The sequence below is a fragment of the Cebus imitator genome, unplaced genomic scaffold (assembly GCF_001604975.1).
Source record: "Cebus imitator isolate Cc_AM_T3 unplaced genomic scaffold, Cebus_imitator-1.0 Scaffold145, whole genome shotgun sequence".
Lineage (NCBI taxonomy): Eukaryota > Metazoa > Chordata > Mammalia > Primates > Cebidae > Cebus > Cebus imitator.
The window spans coordinates 5,670,485-5,688,337 of record NW_016107460.1 but is presented as its reverse complement, the minus strand read 5'-3'; the positions used below and the strand labels follow the sequence as shown (position 1 = coordinate 5,688,337).

The following is a 17,853-nucleotide window of genomic DNA, read 5'->3' as shown; positions in this document are numbered from 1 at the left end:
TGGTGAGGGTGTTTTTCCTGATTGGGGAAAAAGAACGGGGGCAGTAGCCACTGTGGAATTGTACTTGACAAAAATATGAATTATCTATCAGTTAGCAACCGGCTGGCGTGCCGGGGCCCAGGGAGCCACAGCTCAGAGGCCGGACGCAAGCCCATGTGGCAGGTCTGGGCAGCACCCGCACAGAGGGACCCCAGAGCTGAGAGCAAGTGGCCTGCTCGGTGGCCCCGTCCTCCACTGAGCGCTGACTGCCTGCCTACCCCTCCCTGGGCAAGGGAAGAAGCCTCGTGGAGGGGGTTCTGCCCCCAGAGAGCTGAGGTGCCAAAAATCTCATTATCAACATTTGTCCCACTTCCACCCCCCCACATGCACAGGGCAGTGGAGGTGGAGCCCCAGGTGCACCCCACTCCCAGCACTCACAGAGCCCGTCTGCTGCTCCTCTGCTGGCTGCCAGACAGAGCCTCCCCCTCCCCCCAGTGCAGCTGACCAGCCCTGGACGCCTGGTCTGAGCAGACTACCCCGTCCCGCAGGGCAAGGCATTTGAGACAAAACCATGAAGTCCCTTGAAACCTGATGCCACACACCTGGCGGGGTTGGGGGTGGCAGACACCCCAGTGGGGCAGCCAGCCGGCAGAAGGAGTGGCTCTTGTCCCTCCACAGATCAACCTGGACACCTGTAGCACATTCCAAGAACGGTGAAGACCCCATCTGCATCCCCAGACCTTGGGAGGAAGGGTGGCAGAGCTCCCACAAGCTACCTGCCAGGGCTCCAAGGCGACACTCTCCAGAAACCGCCAGCCTCGAAAACCCCAGGGCAGGAGGTCAGTGTCCTTAGAGAGGAGAGAGTGGACTCGGGGAACAAGCCTGAGCCTGGGGAGAAGCGGTGCTGGAGGTGTGCAGGTGAGGACGCCTGGGGCTCTCTGAGTTGGCTTTAGGTGGCCCCACTGGCCACCTGAGAGGTGGAGGGATAGTCCTGGCCCCCTTGCCCACAGGCGAGCGCAAGTGCCCAGAACCACTCACTTGGGAGGCCCAAACCAGCACGCCCACTGCCACCACAATTAAGATGACGCACGGGCTCCTGCTGCGAGCTGAGCGCTGTGCTGGCTCCGGCACCCGCACCACTTTCCTTCCGTCGCCACTGCGCGGTAAGGAGCGTGGAGGAGCAAGGTCCAAGCAGAGAAATGGGGCGTTAGGGCCGGGGTCTGCAGTACCTGCCAGGGGGGGTGGGAAGCCCTGGAGGAGACACCAGATCCTCTGCCCTGAACCCTTCAGCCCACAGAGCCCCTCCCCATCAAGCCGGGGCAGTGTGGGCTAAGCCTTCTCATAGCACAGAGCCAGCAGCTGGGGGATCCCATGGCTGGAGTCAGAATCGGAAACAGCCACAGGTGGGAGTGGGCGGGGCCCAGACCCCAGACCCCAGACCAGCCTGGCAGGACTGTCCAGGCACCTGCAGAGCCTGACGGGCTACCTTAGGCTCCGCCCTGCCCCTCAGCCCTCCAGGAGCGTGGGAAAACTGCAGCTATGGCCAGCAGGGCGGTGGGACCCAGTTCTTAAAGCGGAAAACCCTGAGGGGCCCTTGCTCAGCACCCCCCACAGTGGGTGGGAATGCAGCCTCCTGCACGGACTTCAGGGGCCAGCACCGAGCTGTGCTGGGGGAGGTGGGGCCTTGTGGGGGAGGGGACGCTGCCCAGCAGGCTGGGCCAGCCAGGTGTCCCATTGAGCCCTTCCTGCAGCCATGGCTGAGTGCCGGGCAGGACTAACTTTCCCTGCCTCCGTGTAGGGAGACTCGGAAAGCCCTTGGGGCTGCCTTTCCCGCCCAGCCCCTGAGTGCTCTCCACTCCTGGCTGCGGTCGAGCAGCCTTCACCTCGCCCCTCCTGACTCCCCCTCCCCAGAAGCCATCTGGGCTGCCTGGTGGTCAGGAGCCCAGATGCAGAGGCGGCTGCCCCCACATACTATCAGCATAATTCTGGGTGAACCGCTTCCCTCCCCGCGCCTCAGCCTCCTTGGCTGTGAAATGGTAAGTGATGGAGTCAGCCCTGTGGGCTGCTGGTGGGTGCAGGAGTTAGCTAAACCCAGCGCCCCGAGCAGGGTGCCTGGCTTGAGGAGACTGTCTGTGTGCACAGGTGATGTTATCAGAGGTATCGAGATCCCCAGGGCGGGCCTGGCCGTCCCAGGGGCACCGAAGTGAGCGCTGTGGCTCCACCCCATCTACTTGGCACATGCCAATTCTTGGAAATGACACTCCAGGGACAGTGCCGGCAAAGCCCAAATCCACACACCGCATGGAAATGACCCTCCAGGGTCAGTGCCCAAATCCACCCACCCGCAGATGCGCCTTGCTGCGTGGAAGAGGCAGGCTCTGCAGACCCCAGGGCCGGCCTCGGACACAACGCTTGGCAGCAGAGCCCCTGCCTCTGCCCAGGACAGGATTTCAAATCAAAGCCCCCACCGGAGCACAGGGAAGCCGCTGGCCAACCTTGGCAGAGACCTCACCAGCGGGGCCAAGTCCGTCCCCTCTGGGGCCCTTTGGAGGCTGGCTGGCTCTGGCCGCTCACATCCAGAGGGGTGGGCACACCCAGACTGCCCAGCCCTGAGACCCGCCTCCTGCCTGATGCTCCTCCTGGCCCTGGCCAGGTGGGAACCCCCGAGCAGACGGTGGGGCGAGCTCGGCCTCCTGAGGTACGGGAAACGCGGCCACCTCCTCTCCAGCCCGCAGCCCGCAGCCCGCAGCGGGCAGGGAGTAGGGGAACTCACCGTCCAGGTGGCCGACTTGGCTGTGCTGGACTGCTGGAAAGTGACCTCGAAGTGGTGGGGCCCGGGGTAGTCGGTGTTGGAGGGGATGACAGGTGCCGGCGACATGGTGTCGAAGGTGGAGCTGGGCTGCGCATAGGGCGAGTGGGTGGGCACGCTGGCAGCATGCTCCGGGGTGTAGGGGCTGGCCGAGGCCGCGCGGCTGCCCATCTGGTCCATGGTGCTGCTCAGCAAATTGAACTGGGCCTGGCGCGGGAGAGGGAGGAGGGAGGGGAAACACACAGTCAGTCCTCCTGTCCCGTCTGGGAGGTGTCCTGTTACAGGAGCCTTAAAGGGCCAGCGGCTCCAGTCATCCCAAATATTTCCTCGGGTCTCCCCCCCCATCCCAACAGGCCACTACTTGCGTTGGGATAAACTGACAAATTCACCTCGCCCTCCCCTCCATCAGCCTCCCGGTGCCAGGGTTTCTGGGGATCCACCCAGCCGTTGATGGGGTGGAATCCACTCTTTGCACACCTGGAGGGGAGGCGTCGGGGTGGGGGGGAGGCTCCCAGGCCCGGATGCCCACTTGGGCTCCGCTGCATGCTCCGGGCCCACATCGGGGTCTGGACCTCACAGCTCAGAGTAGAGAGCTCCAGACCCAGGGAGCCAGGCAGTGGTGGAGGCGGGTTGGGCACAGATGGGCCCTGAGTGCAGAGTGTGCACATCCAGCTTGGGGTGCGTGGGCACCTTGAGGTGCTGGGGACCAGATCTGGGCCCTCGCTAGGTCCGGCCCTCCAGGTGGTGGGATACGGTGGGGGCTCCTGGTCAGTGGCTGGGCCCTGTTTTCCCATGTGGGCGGCCTCATCTCCCAGCGGACGGCCCTACTGGAAAGGCAGCTCCACTCTCAGGGGCTGGCGAAGCCCCACCCCTGCTGCCCCCTGGCCCGGGGTTCTCTTGCTGGGCCCCCACCCGCAGCTCCCCCACCAGGACCACACACCAAGGAACAGGAACCCCTGTGGGTGTGTCCCCTGCACCACCCTCGGTGGGGCCCCAGACCCTGGCATGGATCAGCGTCTGCCAGGAGCTTAGGGGAGGTCCCAGATGAGGGAGCAGTGCTGGCCCGGTCTTGGTGTCTCAGACCCAGGGCAGGGCAGCCTCACTTGAAGGGAAGACCCTCCTTCCAAATCCGGGGTGGGGGGTGCTGGAGGGTGACACAGAGCGCTGCACCACCGTCTCCCTGCAGATATGTAAACAGCTCTTTCCCTGTGACGCCAGAGGTGTAATTCGAACAAACCCCTCTACCCCTCTCCCCCCGCCTGTGGTGGCCACCGTGGTTGTCTCTATTTTGCAATGAGGAAACTGAGGTACGGGGCTGGGAAGATGATTAGCCCCAGGTGATCCAGTGGCCCCAGCAGACAGCACAGAGGTCATCAGCAGTCAGCAGGGCACAGGCTGAGAACCCCAGGTGGTGAACTGGGATTGCAGGGCAGGGAGGGGCAGAGCCAGGTGTGTGGGGGGGTCCCTCTGCCCTGTGCCCCTCTTCAGAGAAGTTGTGGCGTGCTGTGAGCGCATGCTCTGCTCCCACCGGCCTGCCTCCTCCAGGCCAAGAAACAAAGGTGCATCCCCCACATACGAGGGTGCAGGGGCCAGGCCGGCACCCCCAGCTCAGCCCCTCCCTGCACCTCGGCCTCCTCCATCAGCGGAGGCTGGGCTTAGTGACCTAGAGGCCCTGGGCTCTGCAAGTCTAAGGGCGCACATCCACTGAGGTCCCTGACGAGGACCCCAGGCCTCCAGCCCCTCTGGCATCTGAGGGAGGAGGACGCCAGGCAAGTCCAGAGATTTGGTCCCCTCTGAGTCCTCTACTGAGTCCTCCACTGAGTGCTTTGCAACATGGAGGCAGCTCAGGCTGGGATGCTGGAGGGGCAGGAGGCAGAGGACTTGCGCTCATCAAAGCCATCGTCACTGTTCCCAGGGCCACCACAGGCCAAGCAGGCAGTTTCCCTGGGCGCTCTAGCCCAGGACGGCCGACAACCCCCAGCAGGCCTGAGCTGCCAGGTCCGACCCGTGCCCTGGCTCTACTGCAAGGGCCTTGGCACGACGAGGTCTTGGCCGAAGCTGCCATCATCTGGAACCATTCAGCTGGCCATGAGCTGTCAACCTGGGGAGCCCACCAACCAATGGAATGGGGACCCCCCACAGCACAGGACCTGCCCCCTCTCCGGTACCACTGCGGCCTCCTTCCTGGCTCTGCCACACTCCCCACCACCTTCCGAACTCCCTGCACCACGGGTCCTTCCCAGGAGCCTGGGGTCCACGGACCAGGAAACCAAGAAAGAAACAGGTGTCTACAATGGCCTCTCACTCCGTCATAAGACAGAAGGAAGCTCCCACATGCTGCCGCGTGGATGGGCCTTGGAGACAGGGTGCCAACTGAAAAACATCAAGGGGGGGACACCTGTAACTCCAGCACTTCGGGGGCCGAGGCGGCAGGATCTCTTGAGCCCAGGAATCTGAGGCTGCAGAAAGCCAAGATCACACCACCGCCCTCCAGCCTGGGAGATAGGACAAGACTTTGTCTAAAAAAACAAAACCACACAAAATAAAGCATCATATCCCAGGGAGGGGTGACCCTCACCTCTCCTGGCTCCTGGGCTATTGTGACGGGCTCTGGGGAAGCAGCCGCTGCCCCCCTCAGAGAAAGGTGTAGAACAGCCCCTCCTGCTCCTCCTGGCTGGCTGGGCACCGGTGAGCTGCCAGCAGGCTCCTTCCAGAAAGGATGGGCCCTGCCTCGGCCACACATGTGGGAGGTTGGGGTGACACGGGGCAGTGCCAAGCTCTAGACGCGCAGCACAGGCCCTTCCCTGGAGTCCCCGGCTCCCAGACTCCTCACCAAGGCCCAAGACGCCCCCGAGGTGCCCGAGACACGCTCCTGACCGCAGGCCCACAGCCCCGCCTGGGGCCTCCACTGCTGCTCTGCACAGGACTCCTTCTCCCCAGCCCTGTCTGGGCTCAGAGGTCACTGGTCCGAGGGTTCAGCCCTGGCCACACTGGCAGGAGCAGCCCCTGGGCTTCAGGCGTTCTCTCTCGTCACCCTGTCGGAGCATCTTAACAGCCATCCTCTGGCAGGGTAGGCTCACATGTACCCCAAAACCTCTGAGTCCCCTACTGGGCCGGGAGCCTCCAGGGGCTCTGGATAAAGGGGCCACTGGCCACACGAGGGAGCGCGTGAAGTGGGGACGGAGCTGAGCCGAGTGTGTGAGCGCACCCCACTTCCAAGGGCTCCGGGCCACAGAAAGAACGGAAACGCCTCAGTCATCATTTCCTACTGATTACAGACTGGAACTGCCACCGCTGGGGGAGATACGGGAAATAACTAAACGCCTTCCACCATTTCCTTTACACCTTTTTGGATTCGGCTACTAGGAAAAGCAGAATGACACACGTGGTTCCCCCTCAGTCGGTGCTGTCATTACAGAGGCTGCTCGAGAGGCTCGCTGAGCAAGTGAGCTGGTGACCAGCGGACAGCTCCCCCCGCCCAGCGGACAGCTCCCCCGCCCAGCGGACAGCTCCCCCGCCCAGCTGTCCAGGAGGGAGTATGGGACGTGAGCCGGCCCCTCCCACCACTGGGTGCTTGGTGCCAGCCTGCCCACCCTCCCCTCTCCATGGTGCCCTCTCTCTTCCAGGTGACCAGCGGTGGCCTTTCTGGAAGGGGCTTCCCTGTTCGGGCCTAGGCTGGCTTTGGGGCGGCAGGACTTCCCCACCCCTGACTCATCTGAGCCTCCTGGGTCGGAGAACTGCCCGGCTGAGGCCTCTGAGGTCAGGACAGCAGGCGAGGGCAGGCTGAAGCATCCCCCAACTCCCGTCCTGCTCCATCCCTGAGACCAGGACCGCAGCGGGGCAGAGCCTGAGCCTCCCTTGTTTGGGAGAAGCAGGACGCAGACCCACGACAACGTGGTTCATATTTTAACTTGTCCACATTCTTGAACGATCTGAAGACGATGCCAAGGCATTAGTCATTGAGCCGAGAGGAGAGGAGCTGATGGAGTCTTTGTGCCCAGCACAGCCCAGCGGGAGCGAGCCGGGCCATCGCAGCAGGCGGCCCTGTGTGCAAATTCTGATTCGTGGCGAAGTGTCGGGACGGCAGGCCTGAAGCCCTCTTGGCACCCCCCTCCTCAGCAGAGCCGCCTGGGCAGGGCCCCGATGTTGGCCTCTCCCTTTGGTTCTCTCTGATCCTCACGCTCAATGACACGGGGTGTGGGCCTCCAAAGCCCCCTCCAGCCCAGGGACACCTGGCCTGTCCTTGTACCCAGGGGACACTGTCCTCTGCTCCCTGACTGTGGTTACCGTGTCTGTCACAACCCCCGTGGGTGGCAGAGGTTTTGCAGCTGCAGCTTTGAGTGTCTGGGAAGTGTGGGGGGCTTTCTGGGTCGCTGTCCTCCCACTTAGGCCTCCCCAGGCGTCTTCCAGTGGCCCCTCCACCTGGCTCAGAGGACTCTGGTCTTACTTTTCCTGCCTGGGGACACAGAGCTTTACCTGGGACCTGGCTCCTGCCCGGGGTCAAGCTGCTGAAGTGGGAAACCCCAGACCTAACCCAGGCCTGCACAGGAGCCCAGGGTCTCCCAAAACCAGAGGCCCCCGGAAGCCGCAGGGAGGGACCCCGGCCAAACCAGGACTTTTTTGGTTTGTTTTGCTTTCAACAAGAGCTCCCAAGATAGTGGGCTAATTAGGACACGCCCGGCCCTCGGCGGCCACAAGTGCCTACATGTGTGTGCAGGGCTCCTGGGCCTGACCCAAGGAGTGCACGGGAGCCAGGGTACCAGCAGGTGGCTTTCCCTCCAGCCTCCAGGCTGTGGAGGCACCAGACCCCACTGGGGCCCCAGGGCCTTGTTGGAGGGGGCCAGCGTGCTCTGCCAGGGCAAATCTTGCAGTCCCCCACTCAGGGGGCCTCGTCTCTCCTCCTGCAAAGGTCTGGGGGCCTCCCTGGGGGCACCTTTGCTGGATGAGCTCTGGGCTGGAGGCTGGGGGCCGGGGCATGGGCAGCAGGCAGTGGTAAATGGGGCTGCTTTCTGGCCTTGGCCAGTCACAGTTACCGACACAGTTCCCAGGCCTCACTCTTTGATTCACCCATGCCCCTGGGGTGGCAGCAGGCTGGTAACCTTGCTCCAAAATGAGGGGTCAGAGAGGGATAGGCCACCCAGGAGCTGGGCCCCCTCCAGGAGGGCATGGAGGGTCCCACCTGCCCCTGGCCTGCCTGCCTGCCTGACAGCAGAGAGGAGCAGTGTGCGGAAGCAAGAGCTCAGCCCCGCCCCCCAATCCAAGCCCCCGGCACCTACTGTCGGCCAAGCTGGGGATGATGACGTCTGGGGTCTGGGGGTTCCCACAAGGTGGGCAGGAAGTGGTGGCCAGGGCTGCCCATCCCAGAACAGCAGGTTCTTCTGGGTCTACTGATGCCCCCATGCCACCACCCTGGGAACCAGCCTCTCTGCCCATCCAGGAGAGGGGCAGGGGAGCCCTCCCAGGGACCCAGGGCAGCCAGGCAGGGCTCTGAGGTCAGGAGTCCTTGGGCCAAGTCCCAGCTCCACCTGTGTGACCTGGTCCATGGCTCCACCTCCCTGGGCCTTTGTTTTCTCATCTACAAAATGGGGATGAAATCCTAGCACTTTGGGAGGCTGAGGCAGGCGGATCACCTAAGGTCAGGCGTTCAAGACCAGCCTGACCAACACTGTATAACCCCATCTCTACTAAAAATACAAACAAAATCTAGCTGGGTGTGGTGGTGTGCACCTGTAATCCCAGCTACTCGGGAGGCTGAGGCAGGAGGATCGCTTGAACGGTGGCGGGGCGGGGGCGGAGGTTGCAGTGAGCCGAGATTGCGCCATTGCACTCCAGCCTGGTTGACAGAGCAGAACTCTGTCTCAGAGAAAAAAAAAGAAATCAACGTGCGCTTCATAGGATGGCTGTGGGGATCGGGAGGGTCCAGAGATACAGCACCCCGAGGCTTTGACTCTCCCGGGAGGCCTCCTGGAACCAAAGTCCAGGAAACTCCTTTGTACAACGTGTGACCTCCACGCCTTGGCACAAAAATCCAGCCAGGAGGAACTGAGGCTGGGCAGGCTCTGCTGGGGACCACGGACAGGAATCCAGATTCACTACTCAGAGGACAGTCGCTAAGCCCCGGGCACAGGGACAGATGGGGAAGAGCAGGTGCTTCTGGGGGCAGCTGCTCACAGGGGCCGGGGGCTCCCCGTTCCCTGAGGTGTCCTGGCAGCCAGCACCGAGACAACACTCAGAAACTCTTGGTTGGATGAAACAGGCCCCGAAACCCACATGGGCTGTGCAGCCCTGGTGGCCTTCAGAAGCCACTGGGGGACGTGGCCACGGCATGCTACAACCTGCCACATCAGCCACAGCCCCCAAGCCCAGACAGTGCCCAGGGTCCAGACTGCCTTCCCCCAATGTGGAGGGTGGGGGCAGCCTCGGCCTCCCAAAGTGCTGAGATTACTTGAAAGACTCATTGCCCTTACCGGGCAGGAGCTGGAGGAGAGCCGGGCCCCGAGCCCCATCGTCACCTCCTGTCCCATGGGGCCCATCCTCTTTCAGATTAAGTTGGATTTTGTGGTTTTGTTAAAAGATTTCCATTTCACATGTTGACTGTTTAAAATGTGTAAACCGTCTTGAGCGATTCTTTTTGTTTGTTTTTGAGACGAAGTCTCGCTCTGTCGCCCAGGCTGGAGTGCAGTGGTATGATCTTCGCTCACTGCAACCTCCGCCTCCCGGGTTCAAGCGACTTTCCTGCCTCAGCCTCCTGAATAGCTGGGAATAGCTGGGATTACAGGCGTGAGCCACTGTGCCTGGATAATTTTTGTGTTTTTAGTAGAGATGGGGTTTCACCATGTTGGTCAGGCTGGTCTTGAACTCCTGACCTCAGGTGATCTGCCCGCCTCAGCCTCCCAAAGTGCTGGGATTACAGGTGTGGGCCACTTGAGTGATTTTTTAGATGCAGTTGGGAATTAAATGGTTTTTTGAAGCTTGTGTCTCTGTTCCCCGCTCGTTCGCTCCTCTTACTTCCCGGTATCCATGGCATCTTTTATCAGGGCCCAAGATAGGAAGACAGAACGCAAAGCGATGCACGGGTGGTCATGGCTGTGCCTCAGGTGACAGAGGACAGATGTGGTGCTGTCCAGAAGGGAACGTATTTTTTAGTGGAAATGATAACGGAAACCTGCCAGCAAAATTCACAGTGGCTCCGGCCACGTCTCCAAAGACCATGGTTTCGGCTGACTCATCCAGCGGAGGAGATGTGGCGGAGAAGGCACTTCCAGCCTGGCCCCTGCCCTGGGCCCAGCAGGGGTGGCGGGGGGCACAGTCCCTCATTCCGAAACCTTTGTCTCTGCCACGAGTGCACAGAGGCATGAAAGATGGCGCTCCTGCCCCTTAGACGGTAATCACAGCTTCTCGAGGGAGCCCCGTCTCCTGCCTGTTCCAGCGCTGCTGATCCACACCCCAAGCTTTTGTTGGTGCTGTTCCCCTCCTGGAACCCCACCCATCTCTGCACCTGTACAGTGTCTCCAGGCTCACCTCCTCCCAGAAGCTTCCCAGGCTCTCTCCAGCTGTTCCTGAGGTCCAGGGCTTCCTCTCCCGCCTCTCAGTGAGCTTCATAATAGACCTGGGCCACGTGGGCTGAGGTCCCGGCCCCGTCATCCAGCCCTGGCGGGACCACCGGCCTTCACTTGAGCTGTCTGCCTTGGTCACCTCGCGGTGAGGCAGGGCATTCTGCCTGTCGCTGAGGGTTTCTGTGAGGCCCCGGGAGACTAAACTGTGTGAAGACGTGGGAGCAGCGCCTGTCACACAGGGCGCTGGTACTGCCACAGGCTCGCTCTCCACTGTCCCGGGTGGGCACAGGCCCTGCGCAGATCGGACGAGTTTCCGAGGGAGGCGTCCTCCGTGCGGAGGCAGGTATGGTCCCACCAGATGGGAAGGAACAAAAGGAGCCGGTTGTTTCTGTTCTATTGGAGCTGGGGACGCATGGTTTTGCCTCTGGCTCTGAATTGCTCACTCCTGCAGGAACAGCCTGGCCACGTGTGTCAACCCTGCTGGGCAGGCCCAGGGTCTCCTGCCCTTCACCCTCTCTAAAGGCGAGCCCTGTCTCGCCAGCTGCCTTTGGGGCCCAGCAAGCAGCAGGCAGCCCCCGGGTCCCCGCCCAGGCTCCCTTCCCTCGTCGCCTCCCCTGGCCCACAGGGATCCTGCAAGGGGCCACCAGTGCCTGGAGGAGGGCTCTCCGCAGGGTCAGGGCCGGAGCTTCTCTCCTGTTCCCAAGACTCCTGGCGATGGGGAGGGAGGCCACGGGCCCAAATGCAATGCCAAGCAAAAGCCACTGCCACCTACGTCCACCTACTCGAAGGCAGCAGACCACCGTCGGGGCGCTCCACGCCTGCCCTCTCCCTCTCCCTCCCTCCTCCCTGCAGACCTGGCCAAGCCCAGCTCCACCCCGGCATCCACACCCCGCTGGGCCCACTCCCCGGTCTGCAGCACCCACTCTGTCTAGTGCCACATGGGGCCTTGTAGATGCGTCTCCCTCCACACCCCAGGTGACTCCAGATGATTCCAGGGTAGCCTGGTATCCCCCGGGCCTCCACAGACCCCGAATTTGAGCCGCCCACTGTGGCCTGGTACAAGGGCCTCACCCTGTCCTCTCCTCAACCCTCACTGCCCTCTACCTGCTCACTGCCCTGGAGTCTGCTCACAGTGCCTCCGCCTCCTCCCCAGAGCCTTCTCCATGCCCCTCAGCTTCAGCCCCCTCACCTCCCCCATCCTGCTCAGAGCCCACCGCCCCAAAGAGGCTTCCTCCAGAGGCTTGACCCACCAGCCCCTCTCAGACAGGTCACTGGGAGCTGATGCCAGGGGCCAGCTCCCAAGGATGGGACCACTTCCCGGGGCCCTGGGCTTGGCAGGGATCAGGAGACTGGGCCCGAGCACACGGCCTGGCTGTGCAGTCCCCCTTCTCTGTGGAAACGGAGCTTCCTGTGATCCTCATCAGAGTTAGGATCTGAGTCACAGAGGGAGGCACGTGGAAACGCGCAGCGGGGACATCAGCTGAAGCCCAGGCGCCCCGCCGGCCCCTCCCCATCTCCACCTCCGCCTCCCCCTGTCACCTCTCCAGCTCTGCCCCAGCCTGAGCATCCCCACTCCCCACTCCCCTCCCGGCATTTATCCCCCACTCCTAGTTCATTCTGCTCTTCAACTAGGATGACGGGAGCTCCAGACAGAGCAGAGACGTGGGTGCCACAGCACGCGCAGGACGGCCCCAGCAGATGCTTCCAGAAGGCAACGTGTTTGCCACCTGGAGTCTGGCATCAAGGGTCTGCCCGGAGTCTCCTGAGGGATCAGTTGGCCTCCCCCTGGCCCCCTGGCCTTCTCCCTCCAGCCTGGGCGGGGCTCTGAGCTGTGACCGCAGCCCCTGCAGAACAAGGAGGTGAGTGTCCCCGCTCCCTGGAGAATACTGAGACGAGACTGTTGTGGGTTTTTGAAGAGTTTGCAACTCCTCAAACTCCCTGATCTCTCACGGGCATGTCTGAACTTGAGCCCCAACCTCACCCAGGGGTGAGGGACTGACAAGCAGTCGGGCTCCGGCGGAGGGAGCCCATCCCACCGGGGCGAGACCTCCGGCCCGCCGGTACTTCCCAAGCATCTCCTGGAGCCCGTGATTAAACGGATGGAAATGCCAACAAGATTCGACATGTGTCCGGGGGAGCCCCCTCTCCCGCCAGCGTGCACACAGCACCCTCTGCTCTCACCCGGGCTGAGGCAAGGCCTTGCCCAATCCCGTCAGGGCCATGTGGAACTTTCCACACCTCACACTGGAGAAACGCGCCCCTAGAAGCCCCGCGCAGCTGCCCAGGCCTGTGTCTGCAGGACCATGAGGCCTGCATCTGCCTGCAGCGGCTGAGCCGTCTGCAGTATCTGCTCTGCGTCTAGCTCTACACGGGGGCCTTATAGATGTGTCTCCCTCCACACCCCCAGGGGACTCCTCATCAGATGACTCCAGGGTAGCCTGGTGTCCCCTGGGCCTCCACGGACCCACATTTGAGCCGTCACCGTGGCCTGGTGCAAGGGCCTCGCCTCACCCCCTCCTCAACCCTCACTGCCTTCCACCTGCTTCCACCCTGGAGTCCATTCACGGTGCCTCCGCCTCCTCCCCAGACCCTTCTCCATGCCCCTCAGCTTCTGCCCCCGCCTCCCTGATCCCCGTCAGAGCCCACCTTCCCTGAGAGGCCTCCTCCAGAGACCTGACCCACCAGCCCGGTCCAGCCAGGTCGAGGCGAGGGGCAGCCTGGACCCTGAGTGTCTGCGGGGGCGCCAGTGGGGTGTCCAGGCCAAACCCCCATCAGGCCCTGTGCTGCTGCCATGAGAGGCAGGTGGCCCACGGGACACACAGACATTATTTAACCACTTGGAAACGGTCTGGTCCAGGCCCTCCCACCCAGAGTGCCGAGAACCTGGGAGGACAGGGGGGAAGGCACAGCTCACTCAGGTGTCTCTCTCCTCCCCCAACCCTGTCAGCACCCAGAGTCCAACCCAGGTGTCAGCCCTGACATCCTATGTCCTTGCACACATGCCCCTGCCCATCCGTCTACTGGTCCTGCAGATGTGACTCAGGCCCCGCCCGTAGCAGCCCCCTGCTGCACTGGAGACACTGACGGGTACTCCCCAGAGCCTCTTGGACCCCTCCCCGCACATGCCAGTTGGGGACTGAGCATGAACCACAGGGTGTACCATCTCCGATGTCCCTCAGTGACAAGGGGACATTGAAGCAGGAGCCCAAAGGTGGAGAAAGCAGCCCAGGACAGCTGTGGGGAGCCATCAAGGTAGAGGGCAGAGGCCCCAGAGCCAGAGAGACAGCAGCGTGCCTGCTCAGGAATGGCCCAGCCCCGCTCTGCCTGTCCCCTCCCGGTTAGTGGGCTCAGGAGTGGCAGAAGCTCCCGCCCAGCGCACTGGCCCCAGTCAGCTCCCGCAAAGGCAGCTCCCTCTCCACACCCATATCCTAGGCTTGACATCCTGGCACCCTTCCAGGTGCAGGGAGACGGCAGCCAGCACAAGACACGGCCCCGGCCCTCCCCACAGACGACAGTAAATAAACTGGCCAGCGAGTGTGCAGGGGATGGAAAGCGGTCTTGGAATCACAGAGCCGGGCCCAGGGGCCAGGGCTGGCATCCAGGTGAGGACGGGCTTGGGAAAAAGTGAGGGTGGCCCTACAGGAAGGAAAGATCTGCCCTAGTGCTGGGCAGGCCTGGGCATGCGTTCATACTGGGGACCAGCAGGGCAGAGAGCCTGCAGCCACAGGAAGGCCTAGGGCCTGTGCAGAGAAAAACCGAACGGCAGAGACAGCGGGAGAGGTAGTCAGAGCTGAGCAGAGACACCCGGGGCTGCCGAGGGTTCCCTCTGGCTCCGGCATTGAGAACACAGGCGGGCATCAGCAAAGGCAGCAACTGTGAGATGCCTCTGAGCCTCCAGTGCGAGGCGGGTGCGCAGGGGCCCTGGGCACATTTGCAGGGGCCCTGGGCACATTTGCAAGGACCCTGGGCACATTTGCAGGGGCCCTGGGCACATTTGCAGGGGCCCTGGGCACATTTGCAGGCAGGACTCACCGGACCTCAGGGGTATAGCCAGTGTCTGCAGGGCTCTGGCCTGAGCACAGGGGGAGTGGATTTCTGGCTAGCTGAGATGCCGCATCGTTCCCCATCAGGGGAAGATAAGGAGCTATGTTTGGGTCTAGGAAGTTGAGGTCCCACTAGGCTGGTAATGGGTGTGGGGCAATGGGATACAGGATGATGGGGACAGGAATAGCAGCTGGCCGAGAGTGGCCAGGGGCCGGAGGCGGGTGTGTACCAGGAACACCGGCAGGGCGAGTGGGGTGGCTACTCTGACCCCTGGATCTCCAGCTGAGACAGCTGGCCCCTCCCCTGGCCCCAAGCGACCCCAGCCCCACCGCTCCTCTGGGTCTTTCATGGCGCAAGGCCTGGGGAGGATGCCGGGGGCTGCCCAGGCTGCACTCAGCTCTCCCTGAGCCATTGCCAGTTGGGCTCTGCCCTCTCCAAGCCTTGGGAACTCAGCAGCCTGGGGGGTGCCGAGCCGCAGTCTTTTCTGTTCTCTCAGCTGGCCCCTCGTGCCCGGTCTCTCCTGGCTCCCAGGCTGCCCCTCCGAATCTCCCCCTCTACTCGGCATCTCGGACGTCACATGCCTAGTGTCCGGCTCCTGCTGCTGTCTCTCCCGCCTCCGTGCAGACCCCCAGATCCCTGACTGTAAGCACCTATGCCCAGGACTCCCTAGAGTGGGTCGTCTCCACAGCCTGCCTGCCCACACCAGCAACTGAGTATCCACGTGGCCGCTCCTGCCATTGCGGCTCCAACTCCTTACGCACCTCCCGTGTGGACCCTGCCGCACTTCCTGCCCTGGGGAGCTGCAGAGCCTCTTGCAAGGCTGCTAACGGAACCTCAGCGTCTTCCCGGAATCCTCCCTGCTCTTCCTCTGAAGGCCACCTTCAAACTCCACCCTGCGCCTGACCACCAGCCTACCACATCCTCTGATGCACACGTATGTGAGCCACCAGGTGGTCACACTCCTCAGGCCCCAGGATCACTGGACACCCCTCCCTCACGGGGCTTCGGGAACCGCACGCTCGTCATCCTGCCCTCTGCATGGGGCTCTTCCTCAGCCGTACAATGGCTGCCAGGCATCTCCAACACAGCCATGGCCACGGCCATGGCCACAGCTGACCACGGCATTTTCACCCCTGCCCTGCTGCAGTTCTCCTCATCTCAGAGAAGAAAACATGGGGTCCCCCAGCCCTCCCGTCACATCCAGCCCATCAGAAAATACTGCCCAGCATCCCACGGCATCGAACCACCTGGCTGGCAGGGCTGCCCCCTCCCCTGGATGGCCCGAGTCTGCAGATGGCTCCTGGCCTCAGGCCTGCCCCCCTGTGGCCTACTCCCAGCACTGCAGCCAGGGGTCCTTCCAGAACATCTGCCAGCTGAGTCCCTTGACTCCACAGCCCCGTGTACGCAGTAGGCGCCTGGTAATTGCAGTTTGCCGCACTGGTTGGCTTCTCCCCGCTCAGAGGCCCTGCCCTGGAGGCCTGTCCCGCCCAGAGGCTTCACTTTCGGCAGCAAAGGGCAGGCACCGGCTCCACAGGGCGCACAGGGGGTCCAAAGCCCCGGAACTGTCTGTGCTGCTCCTTGGCACAGCGGTGGCCAAGTTTCCACAAGGCATTGGATGCCCACTGCGTGGAGGGATGGGCGGGAACAGGCCAGACTCGGGCTCCTCCACACAGAGAGCACAGGAGAGCTCGGGGCGTCTCCCATCACCCTGCTAACCTCCTGAGACCCTGAAGCTGGAGAACAGCGGCCTCGGGAGGAGGTGGGGGGCAGGGGGCCGTGAACTGGAAATCTGGGAAGTCAGGGAGACTCCCGGGTGTTGGGCGCCTGGCTCTGCGGTCTCCAGTGCTCAGCTTCTAGAAGGGCCCCACTGGTGCAGCCATCGGCTCTCTCCTTGCTGCAGGCGGGAGATGTGGGCAATGTCTCTGTATCCACCTCGGGGCTGGGCATTGATTGACCCCAGCCTGTGGGGGCCACAAACCCAGAACATGGCCTCGTTTGGCCAAAGCCACTTTGGGGTTATCCAGTCCCCCATGCAGAAAGACCATGTGGGAGCCGAGTGAAGAGCATGGCTGGGATTTTGGGAGGAAGAGGCTGAGGCTGCAGCTCTCCAGGCCAGGCCTCCCTGCGCCACCATCTACAGCAAGTGACCAGCAGTTCCCATTGGGCCCCACAGTGAGACCCCAGCCGAGCGGCTACGGTGAACACCGTCCCGGTCACAGAGGAGACTGGGGCTCAGAGAGAGGTGTCGCTGCCCAAAGACTTAGCCGGCAGGTGCCACAGAGGCAGACCTTGAACCCACGCTGGAGTCCCGTGCCAGGCTGGGTGCACTCGGCGGGCCCAGCTGGGGGCTCAGACAGTGTCCCGCAACCCAGACACCTCTTCCCAGGGCCAGGCTGGCCCAGCAGGCTCCGAAGTGGCCGTTCTACTTCCATAGGAATAACCAGGGTGGATGGGCTGGACAAACCCACCAAGTCCAGCACCCCTCTATTCGCTCACGTTGGGTTTTAAACCCTTTGGGCCGAATGCCATTTTCTCTCTCAAAACACGTTCATGCAGTAAGACAAGGTCACGAATTCTCTCGCTGGCACAGAAATGGGGAAACTGAGTCACCGCCTAGCCCATTAGGATGGCCCAGCCTAGCCCGCCTCCCCCTGAGAGAGAAGAGGTGTGGGAGACACGGCTGGCTCTGGGCACCGCCTCCACCTGCCCCTGACACTCAGCTTAACGCACAAAGGTGCCCAGTTGACACTTGCTGATGGAACGAATGAATGAACAAATGAACGAACGAACCACAGTAATCCTTGGTCTAAAAAGAAACAGTGCTGGCACAGCTGGCCATTGCTGATGCCCAGGGCAGCAGGCAGCAGCAGCCGAGTGGACACAGTGAGCGTCTCCTGCGTGCAGTGAGGGTCCGAAGGCCAGGGCAGTAGGGCTCCAGCCCCCCGCCCCTCCCGGGAAAGGCGACCTCATGGCCTCGTACTCAACCTTGGTGTAGTCTGCTGCCCGCCCCCCAAGGGTGAGTCACACGACGACAGCTGCTCCATTCAAGGGAAAATGTTTTACCAGAGTCCCTCGTGTCCCCAGGCTTCTCGGCTGGCCAGGCAGTGACACTGGCCTCTCCACCAGGGCTTCCGGCTCCACCTTGGGTTCCAGGCAGTCCAGCAGCCAGGGGACAGCCCCTCCCAGCTCACACGCCACCTCCATCGAGTGTCTAGGGGTAGGAGGTTGCCCCCCACCCAGGAGCCACAGGCCTGCTCTGTGTTTCTAATAGCAACGTGTTGGTGGACACACGTATCAATGAACAAGTGGGTGACAGCCAGATGGAAGAGAGGGACACCCCATGCCTAAGGTAGCCATTTGCTGCTCTGGGTCACAGTCCCAGCTCTGGGTTTCAGATAAAAAGATCACGTGGGCGTGTGGAGGGGCCGTGGCGTCCCCCACTCTCTCCCACCCTCTGGGCCACGC

General features: G+C 62.6%; 1 protein-coding gene across 2 annotated transcripts in view; it reads right to left on the bottom strand.

Annotated features, from left to right (window-relative positions):
- TP73 (tumor protein p73) overlaps positions 1–17,853 on the bottom strand; it is a 60,666-nt gene that overhangs the window by 24,324 nt on the left and 18,489 nt on the right. For both annotated transcript variants that reach the window (XM_017542690.1, XM_037743537.1), the window contains one exon: positions 2,753–2,995. In XM_017542690.1, coding sequence (XP_017398179.1) covers positions 2,753–2,995 — 243 coding nt within the window. The remainder of the gene's footprint in view (positions 1–2,752; positions 2,996–17,853) is intronic.